Source organism: Phyllobates terribilis, unplaced genomic scaffold (assembly GCF_046119375.1).
Source record: "Phyllobates terribilis strain yellow unplaced genomic scaffold, ASM4611937v1 Scaffold_9__5_contigs__length_417890890, whole genome shotgun sequence".
In the NCBI taxonomy this organism is placed as follows: Eukaryota; Metazoa; Chordata; class Amphibia; order Anura; family Dendrobatidae; genus Phyllobates; species Phyllobates terribilis.
The window spans coordinates 287,400,630-287,427,829 of NW_027362769.1; the positions used below are offsets into that span (position 1 = coordinate 287,400,630).

Below are 27,200 nucleotides of genomic sequence, written 5' to 3' on the forward strand. Positions count from 1 at the left end.
GACGCCACAAAAACACTAAGATAAAAACCTGCTAGCAATCAAAATTCGGAAAAGAAACGCTGCAGGCAAAAAATGCAGACATTTCCTATAGTGTCCTCCCCTTGAAAAACTCGGTGGGCTTGCCCACCATAGAAAGACGTCTTGTGCACATTCCCTAAAGTTGCAGCCAATTTTAGTTTTTGCATTTTCATTTTTTCCTTATCTTCTGTCTGTAGCCTTTGTATAATTGTCATTGAAATTGCAGTATAAGGGCTTGTTTTTTGCACTTTTAAATTACAACATTCACTGTACCATATAATGTGCTGAAGGAAAACCCAAGTGGGTTCTGTTTTTACGGCGTTCATTGTGGTAAATATGACTTAGCAACATGATTCTCCAGGTCAGTACAATTATGGCGATTTAAACGTGTATCTTTTTTTTAATTTTAGTGGCTTCAAAAAATTTCTGAAATTTGTAAAAAAGAAATAAAAATAAAAATGTTTTATGTTGCCATTTTCCTAGACCCATAACTTTTTTATTTTTTCGATGTAGGCTCGTTTTTGTCTGCTGAGCTGCAGTTTGTAATGCTGCCATTGTCTTTTACTGCATTTTTTGTGGCTAGGGCAGTATTCAAAAATTGGCCAGGATCACAGGCCTCAGTGACTGACCGTGATGATAAGAGGTTGACAACAGCAATAGGAGTTAACACCAATCACTACTTTTAGTGGCATATGCTCGCTGTGTTATACAGCCGGCACCTGCCCTCTGTGCAACTTACACAGCTCCTCATAAAGCTATGTGTCCTTTTAATCAGGGCTGTGGAGTCGGTAAGCCAAATCTCCGACTCCTCAATTTCCATTACACCGACTCCCTCATACATGGCTCTTGTTTGAGAGATAAATTTACTGCAGCACAGATTCATCTCCGCTAAAAGTCTAGACCCTTAGATCAGGAATAGGACAGACATTTATAGGACATTTCATAACTTTCCCAAATTCTTATGAAAAATATTCCCTACAAACTGCATTGAATTACTGTACCCAATTTATTATATATTTTAGGAGTTTGAGTCTGTCCATTTTATACCGACTCCAACTCCACCAAAATGGGCGCCGACTCTGACTCCATGACTCCGACTCCACAGCCCTGCTTTTAATATCATAGTATGTTCACACTGTGTCTTTTTCCAATGTTTTTTGAGCAGCTCCAGTTCTAAAAACGCTGGAAAAAGCCTTCAGAAAATGCTCAAAAGATTCTTCCTATTAATTTCTATGGAAAAACAACTAATTCAAATGTTCAGGCTTTTGTGCATCTTTTAAACACTTCAAGCTTTAATGTCTGGTTGGGTTGGAGAGAAAAAGTACATGCTACTTCTTTGAAACTGCTTCTGATGGAAAATGCTTCAAACTAGGGACTGTCCAATCAAAAGGCTGCCTCAACCGCCTACATGAAAAATACTCTAAACCCCCCCCCCCACCCCCCAAAACTCTTTCAAACTGCTGCAGAAAATTCTTTACTTCCAAAGCTCCCCCAAAAAAGGACAATTTGCTGAAGAGGTCTTCACTGCTAAACTCATAATTTTTGGCTGCACAATGTGGACTTACCCTCTTACTGTAACAAATTTCATCAAATAAAAGGAATTTAGGGTTCCTAATTAAGAAATTCCCTATCTGAAAACCAAGATTGTAGTAACACGTGTTAAAACCATACAGTATTTTTTCATGTCCATCATTATCTTTTTTTCTCACATTAGAGGTACAATTACTACATAAGTCATGGGATTGACACGGAACATGTAGCATCAATGGAAGACTCATGGCTACAAAATGTCTTACGTTTGGTTCCGGAATCCTTAAAGGTTTACACTGACAGTATTAACATGTTGTCAGATGAAATGAAAGAAGATTATCTTCTCAGTGTAAAGAAGGCAATTGGTGAGTCTCTATTCATTGCAAACTCTTTTTGATCTTGTAGCTAATTTGTAATCCATAAGTCATTTTATATAATGTGTGACAACTCAGGCAAATCATCTCATGGGGTCACCATCTCCTGGGAAGGATACTTGGCACAGGAAGAACCTTCAATTAAACACAGTAGATTAGGTTCAAAACTGACCTTAACTACCTTTATTATCTTCACACACAGCACTAACTAAACACTTTACAGCACCCCAGTTGTCCAGTCTCTGAGCCTTTTACCCAGAACCTGAAAAGTAACATAGTCCATACCTTTCCTCATGTGCCTGCTGTTCAGGCTTTAAGGCAAGAATACACACTTTAACACCTTCCCAACATACTGTGGGACATAATAGTACATCATGTGTTTATGTGTGGGTGTATGGAGAAGGCTTAGGAGCTGAGCCTCCACTATAATGGTGGCCATGGGCTGTATAACTGATCTGCCTGTAACAGCAGTGACTAGAGCTAGATATTGTTTCACCATTTAGGTCTGCTATCAATCACTGACAGCTGCATTTAAAGGGGCTAATTGGGCGTGCAGACCTTTGTTGTGTGCGTGTGTATGGAGACCGTCCAGGAGCTGAGCCCGCACTATATTGGTGGTTGTTGGCTGTATTACAGATCTGCATGGAAGAGCAGGAACCAAAACTTGAGCCATGTAGAAATGCTGTCAATCATTGACAGCTGTATTTAAATAGGCTGGTTGGGCATGAACACAGGCATTGGCACGCAAGCTTGTCCCCCAACCTGCCAATAGATCGAGTGATCCCCATGGGTTGCCATTGGAGCTGGGGGTTTAGTGAATCCTTCTGTTCAAGAAATAGATAAAAAAATAAACTTGCTTGGTATCAGTGTCTGTAAGAGTCCGATCTGCCAAAGTATAAAATGATTAAAGCTATAAGTTATACACTTCATTTACTCAAAAATTCAATAAACAAAGGATAAAAATGTCATGTACCCCAAAATAGCATCAATAAAAAGATCAACCTGGTACACGAAAACAAGCTCTCACACAGGTCCAAGCACCCAATATAAAAAGTTATTCTCAAAAACTGGAGACACAAGCCAAAAATTACTATCAGAGTCTAAAAAATTCTTTGCAAGTTTGGTGTCACACAATAAACATACAATTATACTGTAAGACTATGTGCCCACGATGCAGAAATGCTGCATATTTTTGACGCTTCTCCCTGGCAGGAAAAACGCATGTGTTTTTTACATGCGTTTTTCCCGCCAGGTAGAAGCGTTTGTCAAGCGTTTTTGCATGCATTTCCGCATGCGGGTTATCAAGCGCTTTTCCAAGCGATTTTAGCATCACTTGGAAAAGTGCTTGACAACTTGTTCACACTATATAAATCCATGCAACCGGTATGGATTTATAGTAGTGTGACCAAGTTAGTTAAAAAATCAGAATAAGAATGGTAAAAAATAAAAAAAAAGATTATACTCACCTTCCGGTGTCCTCCCAGTGTTATCTCTGCCGCGTCCGGTGTCTTGCACTGCTCGCGGTGGTGTGAAGGACCTGCGGTGACGTCATTCAGTCATGTGTCAGGTCACATGACTCAATGACGTCATGGCAGGTCCTTCACAACAACGCGACCCATACAGCAGACCAGACGGAGGGGAGAAAACACTGGGAGGACATCAGAAGGTGATTATAAGCTTTATATTTTATTTTAAATTCTTTTTTTTACAGTTTCTATGGTACCCAGGTCTGGATGAGAGTCTCCTCTCCTCCAGACCTGGGTACCATCCGCACATTGAACCGTGTGATATCCGCTTATCCACATGTAGTGATGTGGATGTCACGCGGTCCAATGCAAGTCAATGGCGGCGATTACGCTGCGTGTCCGCAAAATTAATGGACATGCTGCGGATTTTTGAGCGCAACATAAATGCTGCGGAAAAATCTGCAGCATGGGCATTGACATTGCGGCTTGTCATTGGGGACCATAGGGGGCGGATTACCAAGCGTTTCCCAAGCGTTTGTGCTGCGTAAATTCCGCAGCATAAACGCTTGGAAAATGCTTCGTGGGCACACAGCCTAAAAATAATCCCTAAAAGACAATTATAAAATTGCTTTTTATTTCCGCAATTCACCCCACTTGAATCTTTTTCTGCTTTTCAGTATATATGGTAAATTGAATGATCTTTCAAAACTACAACTCATCCACAAAATAACTAGCATTTATAGGGCTACGTTGATGGAAATATCAGTCTTTTTCTCTAGGAGGAAAGATGGGAAGAAACAAAAGTGCAAAAAAGGAATATCACTCGGCTATGAAGGGGTCAATGATCCCCCACAGCTGGCTTCTAATGATGAACATTAGGTAGCCCACACCCTGAGCTGTTCTGGATGGATTGGAAGTAGAGTGTTGGTTTCCGCTCTAGCACCTAACCCCTCTTGAGGTTCTTAACCACTTCCTGGCTGAGAATTTCCTATTTTTTTTTTCCCCAAGAGTCATAACTTTTTTCTTTTTCCATTGACAAAGCCATATTAGGGATTATTTGTAGTTGGATGAGTTGTAGTTTTGAGGGACACCATTTATTTTACCATTCGTCGTAGTGAAAAAGGGGGAAAAAAACATTTCAGTTTTTGTGCTGTTAAATTGCACAAAAAACCTTACAGGGTTCATTGTGCTGTAAAATTGACCTGGCAATATGATATTCCAGGTGAGTGCGACTATGACGATTTTAAATTTGAATAAAATAATTATTAATAATAATAATTTTATTTATATAGCACCAACACCTTCCACAGCACTTTACAATTGTATGTTTTTTTCTTATTTAACCCCTTTACCCCCAAAGGCTGTTTGCACCTTAAAGGGAACCTGTAACGTCCTAGTTTCTATGTACACTGCCCCCATTGCTTTGTTAGTGATGCAATGTGCATCACTGACAAGAGAGAATGCCAAGAGTGTGCAAAGCAGTCATCAAAGCAAAAGGTGGCTACTTTAAAGAACCTGGAATATAAGACATATTTTCAGTTGTTTCACACTTTTTTGTTAAGTATATAATTCCACGTGTGTTAATTCATAGTTTTGTTGCCTTCAGTGTGAATGTACAATTTTCATAGTCATGAAAATACAGAAAAATCTTTAAATGAGAAGGTGTGTCCAAACTTTTGGTCTGTACTGTATGTTACACAAAATAATTAATAAATAACATTTTCCACATGTCTACTTTACATCAGCACAATTTTGGAGCCAAAATTTTTTTTATTAGGGAGCTATAAGGGTTAAAAAAAAAAAGAAGAAAAAAAAAAAGCGATTTTTCATTTTTACAAAACCGTTTTTTTAGAGACCACATCACATTTGACTTGACTTTGAGGGGCCTTTATGACAGAAAATACCCAAAAGTGACACCATTCTAAAAACTGCACCCCTCAAGGTGCTCAAAGAAAGTTTATTAACCCTTCAGGTGCTTCACAGGAATTTTTGGAATGTGGAAGAAAAAAATTAACATTTAACTTTTTTTTTACAAAAATGTTACTTTAGACCCAATTGTTTTTTTATTTTCACAGGGTTAACAGGAAAAAATGGACCCCAAAATTTGTTGTGCAATTTTCCCTGAGCGCGCAGATTCCCCATATGTGGGGAAAAAACACTGTTTGGGCGCACGGCCGGGTTCGGAAGGGAAGGAGCGCCATTTGACTTTTTGAATGTAAAATTTGCTTGAATAATTAGCGGACGCCATGTCACCTTTGGGGAGCCCCTGATGTGCCTAAATAGTGGAAACCCCCCACAAGTGACACCATTTTGGAAACTAGACCCCCTCAGGGAACTTATGTAGGTGTGTGGTGAGCACCTTGAACCCCCAGCTGCTTCACAGAAGTTTATATCACTGAGCAGTAAAAATACAATTTTCACATTTTTCCCACAAAAATGTTTTTCAGCCCCCAATTTGCATTTTTATAAGGGTAACAGGAGAAATTGCGCCATACCATTTGTTGTGCCATTTCTCCTGAGCATGCCAATACCCCATATGTGGCAAAAATATCCTAGTTACTTACCGGTAACGGGATTTTACAGAGCCCATGACAGCACCACCTGAGAGAGGGTATCCGCCCACCAAGGACAGGAACCTACTGAATAAAAAGGTGGTACCTCTCTTCGGCATCAGTTTTTGTTTCAGAGTATGAGAGGGCCTCCGAAAAATAGGTTAGCACATAACTACCGCCTAAACATTTCTTAATAAAACACCCTAAGAAGTGCACACCATAAGTGATAAAGGGGAGGGAATTAATAGAGTGCTGTCATGCGCTCTGTAAAATCCCGTTACCGGTAAGTAACTAGGATCTTTTCCCCTTCTCCCATGACAGCACCACCTGAGAGATTTAGAGAGGTCAGACACCAGAGGGAGGGATCACCGCTTGCAACACCTTCCTCCCAAAGGACAGATCAGTAGAAGAGGAAAGGTCAAGACTGTAATGCTTGTAAAATGTAGCGGGGGATGACCAAGTTGCCGCCTTACATATGATGTGGATGGGCACATCTGCCTTCTCCTCCCAGGAAGCAGCTACAGCCCTGGTGGAGTGGACCTTCAGGTTCTCTGGAACTGGCAGATTGCTAGAAGAGTATGCTAAGCCAATGGTGTCCCTTACCCACCTAGATATGGTCCCCCTTGTAACCTTAAGCCCTTTCCTAACCCCCTGAAATGAGATGAATAAGGCGTCACTCTTTCTCCAGGCCTTCGTTACCTCCAAATACTAGACTAATACCCTCTTAACATCTAAAGTGTGAAGTTTTTGCTCCTTTGAATCTCTAGGGTCAGGATAGAAGGAAGGGAGAGTAATTACTTGGGTCCTATGGAATTTGGAGGCCACTTTTGGAAGATAGGCCAGATCTGGTCTTAAGATTACTCTATCCATACACACCTGAGTGAATGGATGGTTAACTGACAGCGCGTGCAGATCAATAACCCTACAAGCTGACGTTAGATCTACCAGCATGGCTGTTTTTAAGGTGAGAATGAGAATTTTCTCCGAAGCTTCCTCTAAGGGCTCAAAGGGGGGCTTGGTTAATGCTTCTAGAACCAGATTAAGGTCCCAAGGAGGCATCCTTGGAGTAGGAATAGGTCTAGATCTACTGCAAGCTTTAATGAATCTGATGATCCACCTATTCGCTGCCAAGTCGCAATTATATAGTGCCCCCAGAGCCGATACTTGTACCTTAAGAGTACTGGTGGCTAACCCCCTGCTTAAGCCTTTCTGAAGAAATTCCAGGATGGCCCCAATAGGAACCCTCCCTTTGGCGGACTGACCCGAGGTAGACAGAAACTTAGCCCGGGTTCTGCCATAGATCCTAGTCGTCACCGGCTTCCTACTCGCCAGTAGAGTAGTAACTAGACCTGGAGAGAATCCCTCCTGCGTTAGTAGTGACCTTTCAAAATCCAGGCCGTCAAATGCAGGCTCGATCTTTGGGGATGGAAGACTGGGCCCTGCCTGACGAGATCTGGGGTGTCTGGAAGAACCCATGGATCTGCTTGGGACATTCTCTTCATCTAAGTGAACCATGGTCTCTTGGGCCCAAATGGGGCGATCAATATAACCCTTGCCTGTTCTTCTCGGATCTTCCTCAGGATAGTAGGGATCAGCATTAGAGGGGGAAAGGCATAGGTCAGGGTAAAGTCCCAAGGATTTTGCAGCGTGTCCACCGCAAACGGCATCTCCTTTGGATTCAGGGAGCAAAAGATTTTGGTCTTCCGATTGTGTTTGTTCGCAAACAGATCTATCTGAGGCTGTCCCCATCGACCGACAATCTGCTGGAATACTGCTGGATTCAATTCCCATTTTCCTTGTTTCAAGATGTGTCGACTTAGAAAATCGTCTTTTACATTCTCCTCTTATATGCAGCGCCGAGAGCGTAAATAGATGACTCTCCGCAAAGCGAAGGATCTGGTCCGCTACTAACATCAGAGGAAGGGATCTGGTACCCCCCTGACGATTGATGTAGGCGACTGTCGTTTGGTTGTCCGACATTATCCGGATGTGATGACCCTGAAGAAGAGAACTGAACTCTACTAGCGCATTTCTGACTGCCAACAGTTCCCTCATGTTGGAGGAGAGACCCGTCTCGCTGTCCGACCAGAGGCCTTGTATTGAATGATCTCTCAGGTAAGCTCCCCAGCCTTCTGCGCTTGCATCTGTCGTAATCGTATCCGACACCTGGAAAGACCAAGGAACCCCCAGAGATAGATTCACCGGATTCATCCACCACTCCAGCGAGTTGATTACTAAACTTGAAAGGGATATTTTTCCATCCAGGCGACCTGTGAGCCGTTTGTCTGCTGTCAGGATCCTCCTGCTGAAGACGTCTGGAATGGAATTCGGCCCACTGAACTGCCGGGATACAAGATGTCATCGTACCCAATAGAGACATTGCATTCCTCATTGTCATGGATGGATTGTTGATGACGCGTGACATGAGGGAACTGATCTTCAGTTTCTTGTCCTCTGGCAGAAAACAAGTCTGGTTTTCCGAGTCCAAAATGAGACCCAGGAATGACTGAACCTTTTTTGGTTCTAGTCTCAATTTTTCTAAGTTTAACATCCACCCCAGGCCATGACTTCTGCCAGAGCCAGTGCGCAGAGCTGTTTTGATCTGCCCACCACTAAAAAATCGTCCAGGTAAGGGATGACTAGGATATCTTTCTCCATTAGATGTGCTGTGACTTCTAGGATAATCTTTGTGAAAACCCTTGGAGCCATGGAGATGCCAAAAGGAAGAGCTGCAAACTGAAAATGCCTTATGTGCTTGCCGAACCGTACAGCCACCCTCAGAAACTGTGCGGGAAAGATTGGGACGTGTTAGTAGGCGTCCTTCAAATCGAGGACGCATGTATAGCACTCTGGAAACAACATTTTTATGGCCGATTTTATTGATTCCATTCTGAATGTCCTGTAAATCAAATGGTCTTTCAGCTTCTTCAAGTTGACAGTGGTTCTGAAGGAGCCATCCGGCTTCTTTATTAGGAAGAGAGTTGAGTAAAACCCTCTCCCCTGCTCGGGTACAGGTGTTTATAATAGAACCCCCTTCACAACCAGAGTGAGCACTTCCTGTTGCAGGGCCATTTGCTCCCTAAGGCCTCTGGTGGCTGAAATCCTGACGGTGTTGCTGGGAATGTTTTTGAACTCAGCCCCCTCCTGATTATCCCTAAAATCCAAGCACTGGACGATATTTCTTCCCAGGTGGGAAGGAAGTGGGACAACCTTCCTCCCACCTGGGGAGGTCCGTCACTTAGGGGCTTTCTTACTCTCGGAGGATGGACCCCCGAAATTGAAGCCTCTGTTATTCGGCTTCCTGTCTCTCCAACCACTTTGGTCTCTGGGAAACTTGCTCCGATTGTATTTCCTCTTCCGAAAGGAGCTCTTATATCGGGGAACAGACACAGTAGGAAACCCATGTTTCTTGTCCGCTGCCTTATCCAGTATGTCATCTAAGGCTTTCCCGAAAAGAAATTCCCCTTCGCAAGGGATTGAGCAGAGTTTAGATTTTGACTGCACATCCCCTGGCCAGCTCTTGAGCCATAATGCCCTACGGGCTGCATTAGAAAGATTTGCTGACCTGGCAGCCAGCCTAACTGAATCTGCCGATGCATCTGCCAGGAATGCAGCCGCCCCCTGCAAAAGAGGAAGACCTGACAGAATTTTCTCTCTAGAGACATTCCCTTTGATCTGGTCCTCTAACTGTTGGAGCCAGATCATCATAGACCTGGCGGTGCAGGTGGCTGCCACTGCCGGTTTCAGAGCCCCTGCTGAGGACTCCCAGGCCTGTTTTAAAAAAGACTCCGCCTTTTTATCAAGCGGATCTTTTAGGGTCCCCAAATCCTCAAAGGGCAGTGTGGATCTTTTTGAGGTGTTCGCGATGGCCACATCAATTTTAGGGGTCTTGTCCCACTTAGCTGCATCCTCCTCTTTAAAAGGGTATCTCCGCTTAGAAGAAGAAGGCAGCTGGCCTTTTCCCTTTTTTTTTTTTCCATTCCCTATCTATAAGAGTCTTGATCCTCTCGTTAACTGGGAATGTGCGTCTCTTCTGATCTAAGCCCCCGAACATGACGTCCTGAACTGTTCTGGGAGTTTTGGCATCGGCAATACCCATAGTCACTCTAATAGCCTTGACCAATTTCTCAGTATTGTCCACCGAAAAACAAGGCCTACCCCCTCCGTCATCATCCGAAGACTCTGAGGAAGACGATGAAGAGAAGTCAGAGGGGGAAGGATATTCCTTTGTGAAACGGGACTCTACTGATTCCTCTGAGTCCGAGGAAACCCGTTTCTACTTCTTCCTCTTACGAGAGGTCAAGCTCTTTAAGGAATCCCTGACATCCCTCTAGATTAAGGTTTTTAAATCCATAGAAAAACTAGGGGACTCCTCTGCTATAGTTTTCTGGATACAATCAGAGCAAAGGTTCTTAGCGTAGGAGCTGGGAAGGCTAACTTTACATAATGCACACTCCTTATTCTTATTTTTGGAACTACTCTTTTTTGGTTCCTAACAACCAGAAATAAACAAAAGGAAAGAAAAGAGAAAAAACAGAGAAGAGCACATTACTAAGGTCAACTTTCACGAAGATCACTCGCCACACTGCCGTTCAGACTAGGGTACCGGAGGCGGTGGTTGCCGTTCACATGAATGCTCCCATCTGGCGGAGGTAGATTCACGAGATTTCTTCTGACCGGTTCTGCCGGCACTCGTACGACCCCCACTGCTGTGGCTCTGATGATGGGAAGACTCCCGTTGCTCCGGTTGTCTCACATTTTGCTTGAGCTGTTTACGATGTTTAGGTGCTTGTGGCTGCTGCTGTTCCTCCTGCGACGGTCACAGCTGCTGCCCAGGTGACTGCGGGTCCTCACTCATGATGACGGGGATGCAGACACCGCCATCTTGACTGCTTCCCATCCTTTTAAAGCATAAGGGGCTCCACCTCCTTGGCCCCTCCCCTTCCGGCAGCAGTGTGCTCTCTCTTTTCCATTTAACTCTTATTTTCTTATATATATATATATATATTTTTTTTTCCTTTATATTTTACATTAAAATACCTATATATTCTTTTTTTTTTTTCTTCTTTTTCTCTCTGCCAGCTGGCGCGCTACGCCGCAGGATCTCTCCTGCGCGTGCACAGACCCAGCGGCTCCCGGCGAGCTTGCAGATGGGGATGACCCAGAAATTGTACCCCGCGCAAGCGCAGACCCAGGCTTCCGGTGCACTTGTGCTAGGGCACGACACGACCCCGCGCGTGCGCAGCCGAGAAGGCCTGCCGGCGCGCCCAGCCACGGCCACTGCGTGCGCAGACCCGGCTGCAGGACCCAGCGCACGCGGGAGAGGACCCCGGAAGGCGCTCCGCACGCAGACCCAGGTACAGCCAGATGGGGCTGGGAACAGAGGGCCATCTGCTGTCTCTTCTCGGCCTCCAGGCTGCATCGATCCCGGGATCCACTCCAGATCCCACGAACAGGTAGGCGAGGCACCACCTAGAGAGGCTCCCATCAAGGACAGGAACCAAAACTGATGCGGAAGAGAGGTACCGCCTTTTTATTCAGTAGGTTCCTGTCCTTGGTGGGCGGATACCCTCTTTCAGGTGGTGCTGTCATGGGAGAAGGGGAAAATACAGTATTTGGTCGCATGGCAGGGTTCAGAAGGGAAGAAGCACTGTGTGACTTTTTGAACGCAAAATTGGCTGGAATTGAGAGCGTACGCCGTGTCGCGTTTGGAGAGCCCCTGATGCTCCTAAATAGTGGAAACCCCCCATAAGTCGCCTCATTTTGGAAACTACACCCCTCAAGGATTTTATCAAGGGGTATAGGGACCATTTTGAACCCAGAGGTGCGACACAGAAATTGATAACATTAGGTCATCATATTGAATAAGTTGTCATTAGTCTTGAGTGTAAGTGCTCGCTACTTGAGTTTGCATCACGTATTGCGGGTGCTCGAGTGACATGCTCGAGGCCCCGCCCGCATGTTTCACGGATATTAGACACCCAAAAAAAAACATGCGGGGATCGTTCGTGCATGGCAGGCAATCCCTGTGAGGTTTTTTTGGCCACGATGCTTATAAGGCGGAGACTTGAGCATGTCAATCAAGCACCCGCGATACTCAGTGCATACCCAAGTACCTAATGCAAACTCAAGTAGCGAGCACTTGCGCTCAACATTAGTCGCCAAAATCCCAACCCTAGCACAGCCCTAACCCTAGCACAACGCTAACCCTAGAGTTTATTTTTTACGCCGTTTCTCGTGCAGTATAAGTGATTAGGTGACTTTATTCTTCGGGTCGGTACGATTACGACTATACCAGATTCATATCGGGTTTTTATGATTGACAGCTGTCACACACTGAAAGACGCATTTTTTTGCAAAGACTAATTTTTGCATCGCCATATTTTGAGAGCTATAATTTTTCCATATTTTGGCTGACCGAGTCATGTGACGGCTTGTTTTTTGCGGGACAAGTTGACATTTTTATTGGTACCATTTTCAGGCATGTGACATTTTTTGATCGATTTCTATTCTGATTTTTGGGAGGCAGAATAAACAAAAACCAACAATTCAGGGATTGTTTTTTTTTTTTTTTTTATGCCGTTCCGTGTGTGGTGAAATTGATAAGGCAGCGTTATTCTTTGGGTCAGTACGTTTACAACGGTACCACATTTATATAGTTTTTTTATGTTTTGGCGCTTTTACACAATAAAAACTATTTTCTAGAAAAAAATTTTTTTGCATCGCTTTATTCTGAGAGCTATAACTTTATTTTTCAGCTGATGGAGCTGTATGGTGGCTTGTTTATTTGCGGGACAAGATGACGTTTTCAGCGGTACCATTTTTATTTACTTTCATTTTTTTGATCGCGTTTTATTCCATTTTTTGTTTGGCTGTATGATGATAAAGCATTATTTTTTGCTTCGTTTTTTATTAATTTGTTTTACCGTGTTCACTAAAGGGGTTAACTAGTGAGACAGCTTAATAGGTCAGGTCATTCCGGACACGGCGATACCAAATATATGTACTTTTTATTATTTATTTATTTTTTTTTCATAATAATATTTATTGATGCGTATATTATATTTTTATTTTTTGGGGATTATTTTTTTAATTTTTTTTTTTTTTATATATTTTTTTTTAATTTTTTTTTTCACTTTCTGACCTTTTACTTAGTTTTACACTATGTCCCAGTATGGAACTTTCACTTTTTGCAGCCTGATCGGCTGTATAACATAGAGAGCAGCATCTCCCTATGTTATACAGCCTGTCAGCGCTGCACACAGGGAGGTTACTTTGGTCATGCACTGCGCATGACCAAAGTAACTTCCTGCCTCCTGATGAAGCGGATGTTGTCATGACGACATCGGGTCATCATGACGACATCAGGTCGTCATGACAACATCCGGGACCGGACTCGGACGCCGCTGGACGCCGGGAGAGGAGGTAAGTATTGCGCTCACCTCTCCTTGTCCCCGCAGCGTTGCGTGGGTTAATGTGCCAGGAGCGGTGCGGGACCGCTCTTGGCACATAGCATCGGGTGTCAGCTGTAACAATCAGCTGACAACCGGCGCCGATCGCCCGGCACCGCTTGTGTGCGGGCGCGATCATAGCACGCGTAATAGTACATCCCTGGTCCAATAGGTACAGGGCACAGGGACGTACTATTACTACAAATGTCATAAAGGGGTTAAAATCGGTGGTAGTATAATGATTTTATAACTTAATATATACTTTGTCCTACCTGCTCATTCAGTCATAGGGGTGTGATTCTCATATTCAGTCATGGGTGGGCGCAGCATTTACTCATTGCTGACGCCGCCCATGTATTTGAATACTGCTCCTGGCAAGGTTGCGTCTAGATCGGAGTTGATTTTTTGAGGCCCTCACTCCAGAAACTCCGATCTAGTCTCCTCAGCAGTGAAGTGTCTAGATCGGAGTTGATTTTTCATGCTCCTCATTTTAGCTACTCCGATCTAGACTCTTCACTGCTGAGGATACTAGATCGTAGTCGCTGGAGTGAGGGCCTCTGTAATCCCCTCCGATGTAGACAGTTCAGCACTGACACCACTAGATCGGAGTTGATTCCAGGATCCTCATACACACTGCTGTCTAGTCGCCTCTTCTGGCTTTTTATTGTTTTTCTTATGCTTTTTTTATGCAATTGCTCTTGTTTTTAATGGAGCAAACATCACAAGTCAAAAATGATTTTTTCTCCTTCCCCCATGATGGCACCACAGAGAGAGGGGATCCGCCCTTCAAGGACAGGAAACCTACAGATAAAAGGGCGGTACCTCTCTCCTGCATCAGTTGGTTTCCTGTCCTTGACGGGATCCTACAGCTCCTAAAAGAGGCATACCTTCGGGGTGCCAGAAGATGGACCTTGTGGGATGCCAGGCCCAGCCAGTCCGATTCAGGTAGCGGGGGTTCCCTGCCTCAGGTGGTGCGGTGCGCTGAAGCGCCACTGCTGGGGTCAGAGGCCTTTAGGGTGTGCGGGGGGGGTGTCCAGATGAAGAGGACAGGGCCTCTCGGGGCACACCGAGGCTTGATGCGCTGGACCCCCCTGGTTGCAGCAGGTGGTATCGCTCATGCGTGAGCGCGCCTGGCGCCTCCTGATGACGTGGCGCTGCATAACTGGGAAACCAGTCTGCGCAGGCGCGAGCGTCCCCCCGCAGGTGCGGGGGAGGAGGGGTGCACCAGATCACTGCAGGCACTATGGGAGGGACTCCCAGTGCCTTAAAAGACTGCTGGGGTGCCAGTAAATGCTTCTCTGAAGTCTGGCATGCTGTCTGGGGAAATGAGTGACCAGGAGCTACTTGAGTGGCAAGAGCTGCATCCTCAGTCGCCACCGCCGCCGCCAACTCGGCGCAAGAAGAAACCGGAAGAGACGGGACACCAGGATCGTAATAGTGGAAGCGGGCGCTCCAGCAGATCGTCGCAGCACAGCAAAGACTCCACTTCAGCATCTTCCAGGAGGACCCCGTCTACAAAGATGGCTCCGCCTCCTGAACCGGTGCCCTCTCTTCCGTCTGGTTGCACCAGATCACCGCAGGCAATATGGGAGGGACTCCCAGTGCCTTAAAAGACAGCTGGGGGCACTAGTAAATGCTTCACTGAAGCTCTGGCATGCTGTCTGGGGAAATGAGTGACTAGGAGCTACTTGAGGGACAAGAGCTGCATCCTCCGTCGCCGCTGCCAACTCAGCGCAAGAAGAAACCGGAAGAGACGGGACACCAGGATCGTAACAGTGGAAGCGGATGCTCCGGCAGATCGTCGCAGCTCAGCAAAGACTCCACTTCAGCATCTTTCAGGAGGACCCCGTCTACAAAGATGGCTCCGCCTCCTGAACCGGTACCCTCTCTTCCGTCTGGTTGGTAAGTGTCCCCTTTGTAACTAGGGCCCCCCCTCTCTCTTCTTTTCTCTTATTAGGGAAGAAAGAGTACAGGAAAAACTAAGAATAGGACCTGTGCACAGAAGTCTTACCCGCTACTTGTGATAAGAGACTGCAACTCCTGTATTGAGCAGACCATATGCCTCAGAACTTAGATACCTGATAAAGTTGCAGGTTGAAGATACCATTAAGTCCCTTCGGGTGGGTAAAGAACTTAAAAAAAACTAAAAACATATCCCCCGAGTCCGGGTCTAGCAGCTCTGAGAACGGCGGAGATTCGGACACGTCCGTTTCTTCATCATCCTCTTCCTCGTCTACAGATAGGGGAGGACGGAGCTGTTTCCCTATCGAGGAACCAGATAGCCTCATTAAGGCCGTCAGGTCCACAATGGGGTTAGCAGATCCCCGGCCCAAGAGATCTATCCAGGACGTAATGTTCAGCGGTTTAGAACAAAAAAGGAGGAGATCTTTTCCACTTAATGAGCAAGTTCACTCTTTAATTAAAAAGAGTGGAAAAGACTGGAGAGGAAGGGCCTCCTTTCCCCAAAAAGAAAGTACCCGTTCGATGACCCTGCGCGTTCCTTTTGGGAGAAAGCACTAAAACTGGACGTCGTGATTGCCAAAGCCTCAAAGAAGTTCTCCCTCCCATTTGAGGACATGGGCATCTTAAAAGACCCCTTGGATAAAAAAGCAGACACCTTCCTAAAGGGTTTATGGGAAGCCGCTGGGGGGGGGTTAAAACCTGCGGTAGCTGCCACATGTACGGCCAGGTCATTAATGGTCTGTGTAACATACCTGGCGGCGTCCTTGCATGGTGGTCCATCTCCCACTGTGCAAGAGAGCGCACTTGATCTCCTGTCCAGAGTGTCTCTCTGGCTTCCCTCCATGCTGTCTGTTTGTGTCTGTCTCTGCTGCTTAAGGGCGGCGCCCGATCACTTCCTGCTTTTTGTACCTGCTGTGGGTCACACCCCTTGTGCGTCCTCAGCCTATTGCTGTCTGACACTTGGTATATAGCTCAGCAGCTCCCTTCTATCCCTGCCTGAGCATAAGTGTTTCCTTCAGTGTGTGCTTGCACTCTGAAGGTGCCAGGTCCCGTCCTTTGTTTCCTTGTCTGCCTTTCCTGGAGGCTGTAGTTCCAGGCCTGTCTGAACTGTGTCCTGTATGTCTCCTGCTTTGCGGTATTAGTTCCCGTGTCTGAACTGAGCCCTGTATGTCTCCTGCTTTGCGGTATTAGTTCCCGTGTCTGAACTGAGTCCTTTCTGTGTCTCTTGTCAGTCCTGTCTGAACACGCTCCTAGCCTGTTCCTCCTGCCTTCTAGGGGCCGATTACCTAGACCCGTTCCTGTATCTTGTCTGACCTGTCTGAACTCGCTCCTAGCCTGTTCCTCTCGCCTTCTAGTGGCCGTTTTCCTAGACCCGCTCCTGTGTCTGGTCTGTCCTGTCTGAACACGCTCCTTGCCTGTTCGTTCCGCCTCTCTGGGGGCCGTATTCCCAGACCCGCTCCTGTATCCCTCTGCAGTGTCGGTCTCCTCCGTACACTCAGTTCCAGTCTGAACTCTCTCCTGTCCTTTACCTGTTTTGCCTCTATGTCCGTTCCCTTCCTTTTTCTGCAGAGACTGAACTCGTACCTAACTCCTGCTTGTTGTCTCTGCAAGTACTGTGTGAGTATCTGGCTCTGTCTTTCCCTTCCTGTCTGTTCCGTGTGAACAGAGCCCTGTCCTCCCTGCTCAGCCTTGTCGGCACTCTAGCTGTGCTTGCCTGTAACCCTCTGCCTGTATTGTTCCTGAGTCCCGGTGTGTACTGGGTCCTATCCCGCCTGTGTTCCTACCTGCTAGTGCCTCCCTGTCTGCACTCTAGCTGTGCTTGCCTTTACCCCCCTGCCTGCATACCCGCCTGCCTGCATACCAGTCGTGCCTGCCTATACCCTCCAGTCTGTGTGCCAGCCTACCAGCCTGTTCCTGTATTCCCCTGTGTGGGTCAACAGCCGTGTCCGGGGTCTGTCCTGGAGTAGCACCTGGTCCCTCTGCTCGGTTCCTCCTTGGTGCACTGGCGTCGTATGCCGTCGTGCGACCCTGGTCGGATCGGGTGAATACTTAGTCACGCCCCTCCAGGCATTCACTCTCCGGCACGGTCCAGTGGAATCACTACCAATCCCAATCCCACGCACACGCCGCTTAGCCCGGGCGTGTGCATAACAGTCTGGTTAGACCAGCTTGAAATGCAACTGCGACAGAAAACATCTAGAGACACAATACTAGAAACCATCCCGGTAATGAAAGGAGCAGCGTCCTACCTTGCTGACGCCTCGGCGGACTCCGCCAGATTAGAAGCTAGGGTGACAGGGCTCACTAACGCGGCCAGACGAGCCTTCTGGCTTAAATGTTGGCCCGGGGATCTACAAACAAAATCGAGATTGTGTTCCATCCCCTGTGAGGGCAAATTTCTATTTGGGCCCACCCTTGATGACATCTTAGAGAAAGCGGGGGACAATAAAAAGCGGTTCCCTATCCTGTCTTACACTGCTTACAGGAAGCCTTTTCGGAGCAAAAGATTTATCCGCAGAAAGCCCCCTAAAGAGCAGGATAAGTGGCAGGACAAGAGAAGGAAAACCAAAGGGTTTCTATTTAACAAGCCCCCCAATGATAGCAGAAAGCCCTCCCAATGAGAATTTGCCCCGGGTGGGGGGAAGGCTATCAGATTTTCTCCCAGCCTGGGAAACAATATCCAACAGCTCATGGATTCTGAGCCTAATACAATCAGGCCTGAAATTCCAGTTCCTCTCATTTCCACAGCCAAACTTTGTTTTAACCCCCAAAAGGTCCTCAAACGAGGAGCAGCTGGCCTTAGAGCAAGAAATCCGGGGACTGGTAGAGAAAGCGGTCCTTTAAGAGGTCCCGAAGGGGGAGGAAGGCAAAGGCTTCTACTCTCCCCTATTCCTAAGGAAAAAAACAGATGGGACTTACAGGATGATTATAAATTTAAAAAAGCTGAACAGGCTTTTGAAGGTGGAAGCCTTCAAAATGGAGACAATAAAATAATCAGTAAAAATGCTGTTTCCAGATTGTTTCATGGCCGTTCTGGATTTAAAAGACGCCTATTATCACGTCCCAATACACAAAGATTACCAGAAGTTCCTCAGAGTAGCAGTTCCCATACGTGGAGTGGTCAAACACTATCAATATACGGCCCTCCCATTCAGCATCACCATAGCCCCAAGGGTATTCACCAAAGTTATTGCAGAGGTGATGGCACATCTAAGGGAACAGAACACCCTAGTCGTTCCATACCTGGACGACTTTCTGGTAATAGGCAGTTCCTTCCTATACTGCAAAACCCATCTGGGAAAGGTCATGGATTCCTTGACACACTTAGGATGGCTTTTGAATCTGAAAAAATCCAAAACAGAACCATGCCAGATACAGGAATACCTAGGCATCGTGTTGGATTCAAAAAGACAAGAGTGTCGTCTCCCCACAGGGAAAATTCACAAAATCATAGACCAAATATCGCGGGCAAGGACCCACCCGTCTATGTCCCTATGGAAAGCCATGTCCCTTCTAGGCTCCCTGACGGCATGTTTCCCGGCCGTCCAATGGGCCCAAATACACACCAGGGCCCTGCAGTGGGAAATCCTAAAGGCAGAAAAATCCCTAAAAGGGCATTTAGAAGGGCAGCTAACGCTATCTGCAGAAACCACACTTTCCCTAGAGTGGTGGGGGGAAGATAGACAATCTAACCCGGGGTATTCCATGGACAATTCTTACACCTCAAATCCTGACCACAGACGCAAGCCCCGGGGACTGGGGGGCTCACCTCAACAATCGTGTAGCTCAAGGGGTCTGGACAGAACATCTGAAGCCAGTTTCCTCAAACATGAAGAAGCTTATAGCAGTAGAGTTGGCACTCCGGGAATTCATACACACACTACAAGGCTACCACGTGAGGGTGTTCTTGGACAACCGTGTAGTAGTAGCGTACCTGAACCACCAGGGGGGTACCCGATCCCATTCTCTGATGCAGGCGATAGAGGTCATCTTTCATTTAGCCAAGGAAAACTTGCAATCCCTATCAGACCTACACATAAAAGGATAGAAAATCGCACGGCAGACTTCCTGAGTTGGACATCTAAAGCAGGGCGAATGGGAGTTAAATCAGTCAGTTTTACATCAGATTGTACAAATGTGGGGAGGTCCTTCCGTAGACCTGTTCGCCAACAGTCGGAACAAGAAAACACACTCTTTCTGCTCTCTAGACCCCAAAGGGACTCCATAGCTTTAGATGCCTTTATGATCCCATAGAGTCACCCTCTAGCTTACACGTTTCCTCCGACCTCCCTGATTCCAGCTGTTCTGAGGAAAATCAAGGCATCAAACTTACACTTGACAGCCTGGAATTTCAGAGGGCTCTTCTGAAGGACAAAGGTTTTTCCCCAAATCTCATCACCACACTACTTCAAAGTAGGAAACCCATGACCACCAAACTTTACGGGAACACTTGGAGGAAGTTCCTTTCAGTTTCAGGTTCCAGGCTAGGAGGGGAGGTTCCATTAACAGCTGTCCTAGAATTCTGACAGAGGGGTTTGGAACAGGACCTGGCCACAAGTACCTTAAAAGTCCAAGTTGCGGCGCTGGAAGCCCTTTACAACTTCGATCTGGCCAGGGATAGATGGGTATCTAGGTTCATTAAAGCATCATCCAGATCCCGACCCATCCACTCTCGGAATACTGCCCCTTGGGATTTAATCTTGGTCCTTTCAGCTTTAACAAAGGCCCTTTTGAACCTCGGTCAGGAGCATCCCTAAAAATTCTATCCCTCAAGACAGCGCTTCTAGTAGCTCTCACATCTGCACGTAGGGTTAGTGATATTCAGGCCCTATCTGCAGGCCCTCCCTTCATACAAATCTTGGAGGATAGGGTTGCTCTGAGAACTGACCCTGTCTTCCTGCCAAAAGTGGCATCAAGATTCCACAGGTCTCAGGAAATCACCCTCCCTTCTTTTCGCCCCAATCCTAGGAACAAGAAAGAGAGAGACTTGCATATGCTAGACGTCAGGAGGTGCCTAATTCGTTACCTAGAGGCAACACAAGTGTGTAGGGAGGATAGTTCTCTTTTTGTTTGCTTTCAGGGTCCTCGTAAAGGGAAAAAAGCTTCTAAAAGCACGCTGGCCAGATGGATAAGGGAAGCCATCACACTATCGTACTCCTCACGCGGGGAAGCTGCCCCGGAGAAACTGAAGGTCCACTCAACAACAGTGGTAGCAGCCTCCTGGGCGGAGAAGGCCGGTGCCACAATAGAGCTGATCTGTAGAGCGTCAACATGGTCTTCCCCCTTCTACCTTCTTCAATCACTACCGGCTAGACTTAACCTCTTCTTCAGACCTTACTTTCGGGAGAAGGGTTCTGGAAGCTGTGGTCCCCCTAATAAGTCACTTCTCTGTAATTCTCTCCGTGGTCCTGTCATGGGGGAAGGAGAAAGACGTAGTTACTTCCGGTAACGGGATTTCTCAGAGCCCATGACGGCACCTGTACATTCCCTCCCTTCACGTGTTTCTGATAAGTTCTTAAAATGTTAAATTTTGTGTTACTAACCTGGTGGTTCTCTCATGCTCTGTAAACAACTGATGTGGGAGAGAGGTACCGCCCTTTTATCTGTAGGTTTCCTGTCCTTGAAGGGCGGATCCCCTCTCTCCGTGGTGCCGTCATGGGCTCTGAGAAATCCTGTTACCGGTAAGTAACTACGTCTTTTTACACTGTCATATAATTTATGTATTTTTACACTGTTATATATTTTATGGATTTGGGCAAAATTCTTTTTTTTTTTCTGATTAATGAAACTTACATTTTTATTGTCGCTTTATGTAATATAAAAAATTCCTCTTATCGCTGATTGTTTAGTTTTGCCAGAATGTGACTCTTGCCATTTGTCCACAGTCCTGTCCGCAGCACCGCCATTGTGAAGAGTGGGCGGAGCTCCGCGGGGAGAGGCGTAAAAGAGCGCCCCCGACAGTCGCAATAATGTACAACACAGAAGTGACAAATTATTACAGGAATGTCTAAGGTCACTGGAGAACACTGCTGTTATAAGTTACGCCACTTTTGTGATGTCAATTATGATGATTCTGTCGGCCGCTCCATTACTGTCACCACCATCCCCGCAAATCTCCGCCCAATCTTAGTTTGTAGTTGATTTTTTGAGAACCTCACTCCAGCAACTCCATTCTAGTCACCTTGGTACTGAACCGTCTAGAGTGGAGGCTACGGCCAGATTCTCAAAAAATCACCTCCGTTCTACTCATCTCACTAGTGAGCCGCCTACAGTGGAGGCTAAAATGAGGTCCTCAAATAATCATCTCCAATCTAGACGGCTCCTTATAGAAGTCGCTAGAATGCAGTTACTTGAGTGCGGGGATGTAACGAGGCCCCGGAATAAATGAGATTACAGGTGGGGTTTGTTTTCTTGAATCGTAATTACATATATATATATATATATATATATATATTTATATAACCCCACCCACAACCCAGCAGCCACCCCGGGGACCCCAGCGCTGAGTCACGTGATGCCTGTGAGCGGCCACCGATAGCGCCGCTCACATGCATTTTCATCAACAGAGAAGGTATTTACAAAATGTCTTAGGGACTTGGAGGGAGACTACATGGGGGGTAATCTAAAGTACCGCACAAACCCTTTAATAAATAACATTTCCCACATGTCTACTTTACACGAGCACAATTTTTGAAGCCATTTTTTTTTGTTAGGAAGTTAAGGGTTAAAAGTTGACCAGCGATTTCTAATTTTCCTGACAAAATTTGCAAAACAATTTTTTTAGGGGCCACATCACATTTGAAGTGACTTCGAGGGGCACCATGTTGCGTTTGGAGAGCCCCTGATGTGCCTAACTAGACCCCTCAGGGAACTTATCTAGATGTGTGGTGAGCACCTTGAACCCCCAGGTGCTTGATGGAAGTTTATAACATTTGAAGCTTTCCTGCCTCTATTTTTTCCCCCAAACTGTGTAAAAAGATTAGAATCTAATCTCCAGTTCCGAGTGGCTTCCAAATAGGCCAACACTGCTCTGCGGACATCAAGCTGGTGGAACTCTTCCTCCCTCTGATTCCTAGGATTTTCGCAGAATGATGGAAGAACCACTTCTTGGTTTAAGGTCATCGATGACACCACCTTCAGGGAGAAACTTGGATCCAGTTTGAGAATGATGCAATCATCCCGAATCTGCATACATAGCTCGACAACCGATAGAGCCTGGATTTCACCCAACCTTTTAGCCGTGGTGATTGCCACCAAGAAGACTGTTTTCAGAGTTAAGTTATTTATTTCTAATTCATTAACCGGGCCGAAGGCAGGTTTGCAAAGGACTCTCAGGACAAGATTCAGATCCCACGGAGGGGAAGAAATTCTCTGTGTAGGCCTAAGTCTCTGGATTGCCTTGACAAACCTGATTATCCAGGGATGCGAGGACAATGATGTGTTGAAGAAAGCACCTAGTGCCGCAATCTGCACCTTCAAGGTACTTGGTCTAAGACCTGCGTCAAATCCCGCCTGCAAGAAATCAAGGATCGCAGGGATGTCTGGCTGAGAGGTATCTACCGTCCTGTGGAAATGACAAAAGGTCCTCCAGACTTTTTTATATATGGCCTGGGTTACAGGTTTTCTACTAGCCTGCATAGTCTGGATCACTCTGGCGGATAAGCCCCTGTTCTTCAGGATCTCCCCTTCAGAAGCCAAGCTGAGAGCTGGAGCTGTTGAAGATTCTGATGCAACAGTGGACCTTGCGTCAGAAGATCTTCCTGAAATGGTAAAATGATTGGGTCTTCCAATGGTAGAAGGGAGAACCAACTTCTCCTTGGCCAGAACGGGACAATTGCTATGACTGTCGCCCGATCTTCCTGAATTTTCCGCAGCATTCTCGGAATTAGAGGAGCAGGTGGGAAGGCATATGTTAGGCCCTCTCCCCAATATTGTGGGAGTGCCTCCACTGCCAGAGGATGATCTCCTGGGTCGAGAGAGAAGAAAGATGTCATCTTTGCATTTGTTCTGGATGCAAAAAGGTCTAGGTGCGGCTGACCCCATCTGCGAGTTAATTGCTGGAACACCTCTTCCTTCAGTTCCCATTCTGAAGCCTTCATCTGACACCTGCTGAGGTAATCTGCCTCCTGATTGTCGGATCCCCGAAGGTGAACTGCTGAAATAGAGCTCACTATCTTCTCTATACCTAAGAATATCCTGTTGGCCAGGGACTGGAGAAGTGGATGTCTTGGTCCGCCCTGATGTCTGATGAAGGAGACTGGCGTGATGTTGTCTGACAAAATTTTTACATGTCTGTCTTTTAAGTCCGCCCGGCTTCTCTGTAGGGCTTCCCAAATTGCCTGTAGTTCCCGAAAATTCGATGATCGGCTCTGAATCTCTGTGGACCATGTTCCTTGGAGATAAGAATCTCCCACTCGAGCTCCCCATCTTGAGAGACTTGCGTCCGTGGTCACTAAAAGACAAGGTTCCAGAATCCACTGCACTCACTTCTGTAGAGTCTTCTGGTCGAGCCACCAGTGTAGAGTCCTGGGTGTCTCTGGACAAAGACATCTTCCTGTCTAGGTAATTCTGATGTCCGTCTGTCACTTCCAGGATGCATTTCTGTAGAGGCCTGGAATGGAATTGGCTCCATCTGACGCAGGTAATGCATGACATCATGATTCCCAAAATACTCATAACCTTCCAGATTCAAGGTTCCTTCTCTCTTGCAAAAGAACGAATCCTTTGTGGAATTGAGAGCATCTTGTCTTCCGGGAGACAAGACATTCGTATTCGGGAGTCGAGATGGACTCCCAGGAAGATGTGTAATGTACTTGGGGCAAGATTGGATTTTTCTTTGTTCACAATCAAACCCAGGCTGGTTAATGTCCGTAGGACAAATTCCAGATGTTGCGTCATACCTAGAGGAGATCCTGCCACTAGCAGGAAGTCATCCAAGTATGGAATGATGGTAATATCCCTGAATCGGGTATAGGCCACCAGCTCCGCCATGATCTTTGTAAAGATTCTGGGAGCAGATGACAGGCCAAAGGGAAGACATCAGAACTGGTAGTGTAGAATCTGACTGCCTGATGGTAGCGCAAACCTCAGATATTGCTGACTTGAGGAATGTATTAGCAGGTGGTAGTATGCATCCCTGAGGTCCAGGGTGCACATTTTTTTTAAATCAGATACATTTTTATTCATTTAAAGAAAAAAAATTAAATACAACTTCAGCATAACAATTTTCCATTTTCTTATTAGCAACAAAAACCCCACCCTCAACCCCCCTCCCCTTTAACGGACAGCAATAATCCCTCATCGTTATATAAGATATGATCCAATATCACACAAAACATCCTATAACCATTTCAATGTATTTTGTAGTGTATTCACCGGAATCTTCCCTCCAATAGCATTAATCACACCTTCCATGGTGCCCATAGGTTGTCACGGAGTTTGGCATTTTTCCTTTTGAAATAGATTTTTATCCTCCATCCGTACCACATAATCCACCTGCCTTATATACTCTTGTCTAGAGGGAGGTTCTATTCGCACCCAATACCTAGCTATTACCTTTCTAGCTGCGTATAAGAGTCTGGCAATTGGCAATTTTGCAACATCATTCCCCACAAGTTCCTCCACATATCCCAACAAGCAAACTATTGGATTTCTAGGAATTATACAGTGATAACGCCCTTCAATTAGGGCAGCTACTTCAGACCAATGGCTTGCAAGTTTTGGGCAACTCCACATAACATGTAGTATACCGGCAGCTTCTGACCCACATCTCAGGCAATCCGAGGTCTCTTGTACCCCTATTCTGAACAAAAAATCGGGCGACCTATACGCTCTGTGAATAAGAAGTAGTTGGGACATTCTGGCAGGTTCACTTAGAGACAACTTGGGGATATATTCTAATATGGATTCCCCTTTGTCATCCTCAATGGTACCAACATCTGCTTCCCACTTTCCCTTAGCCAAAACAGGATAATTCAGTAGAAAGGTGTGAAGCTGATCAGCATACACCGTAGATATGACTCCTGTTGTACATCCCCCCATACAAATATAATCAATGACGATATCCCTTTGAACAGATAGGTTCCTCATTTTCCGTTGTTTGATAAACGCATGTTTAACCTGTGTATACTGATAGCTGTGTCCGTCCGATAAGTGAAATTCCTCTTTCAGCGTCTCTAGGGTTTTGATGTTTTGATTATCCATCAGTTGGTAGATGTATTGTATACCCTTTGCCACCCAGCTTCTCAGCTCTCTTATTTTGTAAAATTCGCATAGGTTTTCATTATCCCAAATAGGAGTATACATTGTCAGCCCCACTATGCCTCTAATCTTCTTCACCCTCGTCCACAATTTATGGACTAGGCCACAGGTCGGGTATGACTTACCCATCTTCCCAAAAAATCCCGTTTCTAGACCCACTACCAACGGACTCTTTTTAAGATGAAGTTCCAGAACCGCCTGAATAGTCCCCTTCACTGCCCTCTGCGCCCACCCTCTAATATGTTGGGACTGTGCTGCCAAAAAGTATACCCATGGGTTTGGTAGGGCGAGACCCCCCTCCTGTTTCAGCCTCTGGAGAATCTCCAGCTTAATCCTAGGCTGCCCTCCACCCCAGACCAGATCTCTAAATATTGCATTAATGCGCTGGAACACCGGCTGAGGAATCCACACAGGGGAGTTATGTAAAACGTACAACAATTTGGGCATCAGCACCATTTTAAGAAGATTGGTGCGTCCCACCACCGAGAGGCGCATTTTGCTCCATGTAGATGCTTTATCCTTTAATTTCCCCAGTATCGGGTATACATTCAACTGAAGGTACTCCTTTACTGGTAATGTTATTATAATTCCAAGATACTTAAATTCTCGTACCAATTTGAGTTGCGTACGCTCCACCTGTTTAACATCTAAACTATCCAGGGTATCTATTTCCATAATATAAGATTTATCGCAGTTAATTTGTAACCCAGATAATAAACCAAATCTATTGATAATAGCTATTGCTCCATGTAATGACATCTGAGGGTCCTGTAAGAATAATAAAATATCATCTGCGTACAACGCTATCTTCTCCTCCGCCACACCATACCGGAATCCCCTCACCACGCCTGACTGTCTCAGTACAGCAGCCAACGGCTCTATGGCCAGGGCAAATAACAGCGGGGAGAGGGGGCAGCCCTGTCTGGTTCCTCTAGTCATATCAAATTTATCTGACCGCTCCCCATTTACTCTCAACCTGGCCACTGGGCGTGTATATAATAATTTTATCCACGCCAAAAAAAACGGACCAATTCCCATCAACTGGAGAACACGCCAGAGATAACTCCACTCCACACTATCAAAGGCTTTCTGTGTGTCTAATGAGACCACCACTCTATGCCCAGCATTATCAGCGGCCAATTGCATATTAAAGAATAGTCGCCTCAAGTTAATGGCCGTCGATCTATCCGGCATAAATCCAGGGTGCACATTTTTCTATTAGAGGGATGGCTGATCTTACTGATTCCATGAGGATTTTTTTGTAGCGGACCCATCGGTTTAGGGGTTTCAGGTTGTACGAAACTCCCCTGTCGGTTTCTTTATTGAAAACAGAGAGGACTAATGGCCCCGATGTTGTTCGTGTTCTGGAACTGGTACAATAACCCTCTGATGTAGCAGCTTCTCTATGTCTGCCCGCAGACGGGAAAGAGAGGTAGAGGAACATCTCGTCAGGTGGAATTTTTGAAGGGGATTTTGAGAAAATTCTAGCCTGTAACCCTGCGCTATAGTTGTTAGTATCCAGGGATTTTGATTTATCCGATGCCAACTGTTTCTGAAAAACTTTAATCGCCCTCATACTCTGACATA

The 27,200-nt window shown here is 45.9% G+C and overlaps 1 protein-coding gene across 1 annotated transcript in view; it reads left to right on the forward strand.

Moving 5' to 3' along the window:
• The window catches only part of DNAH7 (dynein axonemal heavy chain 7), a 505,238-nt gene that overhangs the window by 33,737 nt on the left and 444,301 nt on the right, over positions 1-27,200 (forward strand). The window contains exon 6 of the mRNA XM_073647873.1: positions 1,733-1,913. Within this exon, the coding sequence (XP_073503974.1) occupies positions 1,733-1,913 (181 nt within the window). The remainder of the gene's footprint in view (positions 1-1,732; positions 1,914-27,200) is intronic.